General features: G+C 40.4%; 1 protein-coding gene across 1 annotated transcript; it reads left to right on the top strand.

Annotated features, from left to right (window-relative positions):
* Positions 1-3233: 3233 nt before the first annotated feature.
* Positions 3234-6797, top strand: LOC110502997 (homeobox protein SIX3-like). Its single transcript, XM_021581359.3, has 2 exons — positions 3234-4100; positions 5676-6797. The coding sequence occupies exons 1-2, from the start codon at positions 3412-3414 to the stop codon at positions 5866-5868; spliced, it is 882 nt and encodes a 293-aa protein (XP_021437034.2). The 5' UTR covers positions 3234-3411; the 3' UTR covers positions 5869-6797.
* Positions 6798-7693: the final 896 nt, after the last annotated feature.

Raw genomic sequence — 7693 nt, forward strand, 5'->3', positions numbered from 1 at the left:
TATCTAACACTAAATTGACACGGCAATATACCTAATCAATCATGTAATTGTTAATGTTTTCCATGCATCTATCGACATTTTATAGGCTAAGACATTTGGGTGAGCTCATCACTATTAGCCTTTACAACGCGTGCGTCTTGCGCAAATCATGGGCTATCCTAAAACGATTCGATTTTAAAAGTAGGTTCAAACAAGCGTTTTATTCAATCAGATTTTTAAAGAATGAATAGTGAACTAAAGAGGCAGAGCCCAGTGTGTGACTAAGGAACTTACAGGATCCGGAAAGAATTTCCACCTCCGCCCTTGGACAAAATTCAAGAAATAATGCATATATAGTCCGGTCCCTGTAGTTAATCGTTGACAATCACCCGTTTAAAACCTTATTAAAACAAGGAAGAATGAAGAAGGGGAAAGGAGGACGAAAAGAAGACGAGAAAAAAAGACGAAGAAGCAGAAATAGAGAAGAAATAACAACTATGCTGACTGATGGATAACGTAGTTGTGTGGTAAATATGACAAAATGTCACCCTAAAAGTTCGAATGCGTTCTATTGTGAGTTCAGTCAAGAACTTTAAGAGAAACTGTCGCTGCCCACATCAGCATGTGACCAAGACCCTGTCATAAAAACAATCTCAATCTTTAACCATGCAGTGTCAAAATCGTCTATTGAAGTGTGTATAGTCTATACATGCGTCAGAAAAACGAAATAATTCAAAAGATGAAAGTAGCCAATGTACCCGGGCTGCATTCTGTTCAGTCCTTGTGCTGAAAATGCCAAACAATTACGCATGATTTTTCTGGTCATCAATTGAGAAGCCGAGGTTAAGTAGGGAAGAAAATAAAAAGTAATGCTTTCTTACCTTTTCATTGAGTGGCTCGGTCCCCCCTCTCAGAATGTGACGCAACCTAATACCTTTGTTTATTTCCCCCCTTGGAACATTGACAAAAATATAGCCGAACTTCCGAAATGTTGAGCCCAGAGTCAACGGGCGCAAATATATACATCCCCGATAAGTAATCACGCCGAGTCAAGGTTAATTAATATTTGTGCTGTCAGTTTAGAGTTAGTCCTAACTCATGCCTGTATTGTCACGTCCGGGTTCGGTGGTAAATAAACAAAGATCAGGTTAATGGTTAATCGGCATTGAATAACGCGTCTCCCGCTGGTTATCGTTAAGAGAGGAGTACTAAGAAGCTGGAGGATAAACAGACAATTAGGCCAGGTGAATAAACTTGTATGGTGGTGTTAATGACATGCTTAGCGTAAACAAAAGCTAGGCTATGTAAGAAGAATGTGATTTACCACTGGCTTTGCAAACCCATTCAGGTTTTACATTTCACCTAAGTGATTTCCGAATTGCCTGCGAGGGCTGCTTACAACTAGGCTCCATCTCCTTAAAAAAAATAGCTCTACGTAATACCTGGAGTCGATGCATATTGATCAGATAAATGTGTAGACCGGGGACACAAGCAAAGGAGCTTTAAATATTCCGATTACTTTCCGTTAAGCCCCCTCTTAATATTGGCGGAGCGAGAAGGGGCAGGTTAGTTTTAACACGACCATAGCCAGCATGGAAATAACGCAGGTTACTTCCAGTCCAAGAAGCTTTCCAATTGGACCAATTCAAGTGCCACTTGGAATTACTTCTCCTGAGTTTCGTATGACAAGGGAGCAAACAGATTTGATCCCAAAGACAACCTGCCCTTAAGCTTCCAACATCATCATCACCCCACCCCTATAGCGCGCGCGCACACAAACTCACACACACACACGCAGCACAAACACACAGACGCACACACACACACACACACTCACGCACACACACACGAAAACAAAGCAATGGTATAAATATGGTATCTGCATCCACTGGAACAACCTCACAGAAATTGTAATTGGATGTGAATTTGATAAACAGAAAACGAAAACGCAGATGTGCATGCTACTTACTCTCCCTTATGCTGGAACCGGTCGTATAGGAAGATGGCGAGGAATGCAAAAATATGAGGCTTGAGAAAGAGAAGGAAACGTTTTGAATTCCTGAATGATTTAGAAAAGCGGCATGTCAGTTTTATTGAGGCCGGATTAGCCGAAGTCTAGATGTTGTGTTTCACTACGTCTAATGCATGCGCTTAAACAATGTGAGCACTGTTCGTGACACCAACTAAGCCATGACAAATAATGGGGCAGTAGGCCTACAGTCACTTTTGTAATAAACATGAAAACCACACCACTATGGCTGCTGATGTGGGCTCTTAACCAAATCCAGTGACATGTGGATATTGATCATGCCTATAGTTGTGAAAATGACAGAATGCAATAAGCCTAGTTTTCTTTAGGCGAAATTGTTTCAGACTAATAATTTTCACCATAATTATACAAATGGTCGCCAAAACTACTAGACCTACAGCGCAAGAACTGCAAAAACAATACCAGTGGCAAAACGTTTAATCATTACAATGCACCGCATCGATATTCATTTAACATGAAAACACTGTTTGGAAAAACGCACACTGGGCAGTGGGCCAGCAGGGTTGCACTGCTGCGTAATACCAGCGGAGGCCAAGCCCGACTATAGGGTGAGCCACTGCGAATTACACCCGCACCGACGGTCTGCTGTTCTCTGAGCAAAGCAAGCGCCCAGACTGTGTCACGAAAATCTTGACATATCGCGTTTTCCGATTCATCTCCGGAAGTGAGTCAGACAGGCATATCAAACGGTAAAAATGACTATATTATGTTTTGTTCGTTTAAATAACGTTTTTTTATACGCATTTGCGCAATATATCCAAGCCTTTAGACAAAATGTACATACTAGTCCCCCATGGGCCTAAATGATGCCAGCTTTCGTCCCTCACCAAAACTTAAAAGGGTTCACATGGGACAAAATGGAAAAACTACCCCAACATAAGGTGTGAATTGACTGTTACAAAAAAAAGAAAAGCAAACGTTTTCCTGCCTGAAAGAACAAGCATCTCTCCCTACATTTCTTCTTGAGCTCTAACGAGCCTCGTTAAGATCGCAATAATATTCCACCCACTAATTGCTAATTCCATTCAACAAATAGGCGAGCCTTGTTTTATACTTCACTATCGTGCAGTGGGAGGGTGGTGTTGAGATTGGAGTTTCTGATAACCCCCGGTGCTTGCAACAGAAGTGGTGAAAGCCCTAGTCTACGTACTGGCTAATGATTGGCACGCTTGACAGTGATTGGCAGGGCTGCCATGACAACCTCACAACCACACCAAGAAGACCAATAGAAAAGCGAAACAAAATGTTTCAGTGCTACACTCACGGTGGATTTAGGGGGAGATATTATGAGGCTGGTTTCATTAGGCGATAGCTATTGAATCGTACAATCTTTACTCGTCGTTCTTTTTCTTGATAACTGTATTTCTCTCTCAGGTCATTCCATGGTTTTCAGATCCCCTTTAGAGCTTTATCCCTCCCATTTCTTCCTGCCAAACTTCACTGAGCGCCCTGTGCTCTTGGCGAGCAGCACTCCCACCAGGTCTCCAGAAGACTTGTCAATGTTTGCGCTACCGACCCTCAACTTCTCTCCGGAGCAAGTGGCTAGCGTCTGTGAGACGCTAGAGGAAACCGGAGACATTGAACGGCTGGGACGATTCCTATGGTCCCTGCCGGTGGCACCGGGAGCATGCGAGCAGATCAACAAGCATGAGTCCATCCTGCGAGCTCGCGCAGTGGTTGCTTTCCACACGGGGAATTTTCGAGACCTTTATCACATCTTGGAGAACCACAAGTTTACCAAAGACTCCCATGGCAAACTGCAGGCCATGTGGCTGGAGGCACACTATCAGGAGGCCGAGAAGCTGCGCGGTCGCCCCTTAGGACCGGTTGACAAGTACAGGGTACGTAAGAAGTTCCCCCTGCCCAGGACCATCTGGGACGGCGAGCAGAAGACGCACTGTTTCAAAGAGAGGACGCGCGGTCTGTTAAGGGAGTGGTACCTTCAGGACCCATATCCAAACCCCAGCAAGAAAAGGGAACTGGCACAAGCCACTGGACTCACTCCTACACAGGTCGGAAATTGGTTTAAAAACCGGAGGCAACGAGACAGAGCCGCGGCAGCAAAAAACAGGTCAGTGCGCTGTTCATTTTTCAAGCATAGGCTACACAGAACCAAATAAGCAAAAATAATTCCTATAAACTGAATGCAAACATACCATGTAAATATAAAACTTAATCGAAGTAATAAACAAGGTTATAGAGGGGTTACAAATGAGTAAATTGGGTGTATGGTTGGAGGTGGAGATGGAGCACGACGACATTTTACTTTTTAATCTCATTGGCCTACATGCATTCAGGGGCTACACTCTTAGAACAAATAGTTATTTGGGGTTTCTATATAGAACCTTTTTTTCAAAGCGTGTACAGAAAAATATAACTAGTATTGCTGTCCAAAATATATACAAATGCGTAAAATATTATTCTACGTAAAACACACAACTCTCGACAAATTGGAAAGCGTGTAGGCTAGATTACGTTGATATGCTAGTTTCCCTGATAAGCAAAATGAAAACATCAGTGTATGCGTTAGATAACAAAACAGGAAGTACACACAAAGAAAATCAGCAGCAATGCAAGTCTTGAAGTTGTCCTATTTTCCAGACAAGACAAAAAATAATTATTCATAAGGATGTCTGTTAAACTTGGAATACAGCATGTTGTGGTGATACTACGTTTTTAATTGATTGTTATCTTCCCTCAACAAGTGAACGTTTTGGTCTGAAAACTTGACACACTGCAGCGAGGTATAGATTTTGACCGCAAACAGGAAATAAAACACCTAGCTTATAGGTTATTGGTTCGTTGTTTAATCAACATAATATAATGTACATGTAGCAGCTGTAAAAGGCCAGTGCAGACTAAGAAACCACACACAAAAAACACTGGGAAAGATGGGATAGTTTTGCAAAATGAATGTGTTCAGTTACGAATTATTATTTTTTAGTCGTGGTGCTTTTTACACATACGAAACGTATACATTAGACTATAGACGTTTGGAAACAATTGATGCATAACATTTGATATAAGCTGTCAACATAAATACCACATATTCATTCTAAAACTATAGCCTGTTTTGCAGCCTTGTTTTCGATTCATAATGTGTGTAGACTATTATTTATTGACAATGCAATAATAAATGACAAATTGAACTGGATGAAAACAGAAAAAACAAGTTGGTGAAGAATAGAAGAACACAGCTATATTGCATCCTCTGCGTTTTCTCACTGATAAAATCGGAGGCCTACATTGTGCATTGATTCATGTAGGATGATTGCAATTATTCCCCATTTGACGTGTCAGTAAATCAAAACAATCAGAAAAATTGAGTCTCATTCATTTGGATGTAGGCCTGTAGTCTCTCATTCATTTGGACGTAGGCCTGGATATGACAAAATCAAATATAAAAGACACTTCTCAAATTGCATTGGCCATGGATTAAGTATAACTAACAACCAGCCTCTTATTCTAATAAACACGGTCATATTTCGCCATTTTTAGTATTTCTTCTGCTTTGTTTTAGACTATTCTTGCTCCCATTAGGCTGCATTTGTTAAAGGCAAGGCATGGAGTGAATGACAAGCAGGCTGAGCGGTATTTTGCGGAGGGACACTGTATATAATTGCTATGTTATTTTCCCTTTCTTTAGGCTTCAGCACCAGGGAATTAGACAGAACGGTATGCGGTCCCTTTCAGAATCCGGGTGTACTCCACGCAGCTCGGCCGAATCGCCGTCGACCGCGGCCAGTCCTACTACCAGCATCTCCAGTATGACAGAGCGAGTTGACACTGGAACGTCCATTCTTTCAGTAACATCCAGTGACTCCGAGTGCGACGTATGATATAAAAATATAAATATTTACAGGAAATATGGACATGGAAAAAAAAACTATGAAATATCGAGGATGAAAAAAGGACCAATTTATATAAATATATATATTAAAAAAAGAACAACAAAAAAACATATTTTGTAAGCGCTTTCAATGGACCCACCACGCCCCCACCACCACCTCTACCTGCATGATGTTTTTTTTGTATCTGGGAAAAATACCTTGTTCAATATTTCTACAAGGATCATCGAGAAGAGGGAATTAATTACCAGAGGGTGTTTATCGCCTTTTCAACTCCGTTTTAGTCAAAGTGATGATGCCGCTCAGCCAAGATGCAATTCTGTTTTACCTTATGTTCATCAGACAATCATTTACGTTTTAAGCACCTTTGTACTACACTTCTGTCACTGCCTGTGTGGAGTAAATGGTGAAATGTGGAACCGAATCGTTATGACTGTATCAGATTTGTATTTTTATTTCAAGATTTTATATTGAATTGTGTATATCTCAAATAATGCGATCATTCTCCCGGTCTGTACTCTCCTATATGTGTAGATATGTAAATAACGCGATCATTCTCCCGGTCTGTGATATCCTATATGTGTAGATATGCTTGTACATAATATTGCTCTCCCATCTCCATCATTTTCTATCCTTGTTCACTTTTCTCGACTGGGTGTTCCTACATAAAATATTTGTCAAAATGTAAAAGTGCTCTAGACGTTTTGTTAGTTTGTTTGTTTTTATACCGAACATGGATAATGACACTAGATAAACGTGTTATCAGTCACAGTTATGCAAAACTATTTAATATAAACATTGGGCTATTTATTCTTCAATGGCAATTACAGTCGTATATTTTCTAAAGCGCTTATTATTCTTTCTTGCGTGTTTATGTTCGTGTATATTTCTAAATCAAAATACAGTATTCCATTTTGTTATATTCTGCATTAAGTCTCTATTTTAAGTGAGTCTTCATTGTCCACCATCAATCGTTTATGAGCATATATGTTGAGAAATTGTAATATTATGCCCAGACGAGCGTAGTGATTCTGATGCACATGCTGTGGGTCCCTTTACGACACTAGGCGACACATATAGCCTACGTGTCCAAAACCATAGACAATATGTTGAACGAAAATCGTTTTACTCCTAAATATATGCATGTGTTATGGTAAACGTCAACGTCATGTAGCTCTTAAGCTCTTAAGCAAGAGTCCCGTTCCCCATTTTGTTTATGGTTGCCAGTGAATACAGAAATTAAGTAAACGCGCCATTAAATGGACTAATCATGGTGGACTCCTCCCCTGCCTCAATCTGCCATTGTTGTTCGGTGAAAGAGCCTTTCTTCACCCAGGGAAGAACATTCCCCCCAGAAAAGCTTTCTCCCTGCATTCTATCCTGAATTCAAAACCAATGATAATAACTTGTATATTTACAATTGAACTGACAATAATTATGATGGTAGATTACAGTTGTTCTTAGACAGAGTTTTGATTGTTCTCTAAAACCCTTCCAACATGTTCTGTAGCTGCGAAATAATTAGGTTTCAATGCACTGTGAGGACAGGAAGTCTCTTTTGAAAGGAGCAAAAGTAGTCCAGAGCCTATATTTCTGAGGGTACCACTGTTTTATTCTATGTTGGTGGAATAATAACGAACAGCTCAATTAAACAGGCCAACAGCATGCACTTTTAAGACACTAAACAGAATACTGTATTGGCATTGACATGTCTTTGACACTGATATCTTAATGAGCTGCATTCCAAAAAGTATGTATTGAACATATCATATCTTCATCATTATCCTTAGTCCAACCAAAGGACATAAAAGATAGT

Source organism: Oncorhynchus mykiss, chromosome 23 (assembly GCF_057628025.1).
Source record: "Oncorhynchus mykiss isolate SJ-2025 chromosome 23, ASM5762802v1, whole genome shotgun sequence".
Classification (NCBI taxonomy): Eukaryota; Metazoa; Chordata; class Actinopteri; order Salmoniformes; family Salmonidae; genus Oncorhynchus; species Oncorhynchus mykiss.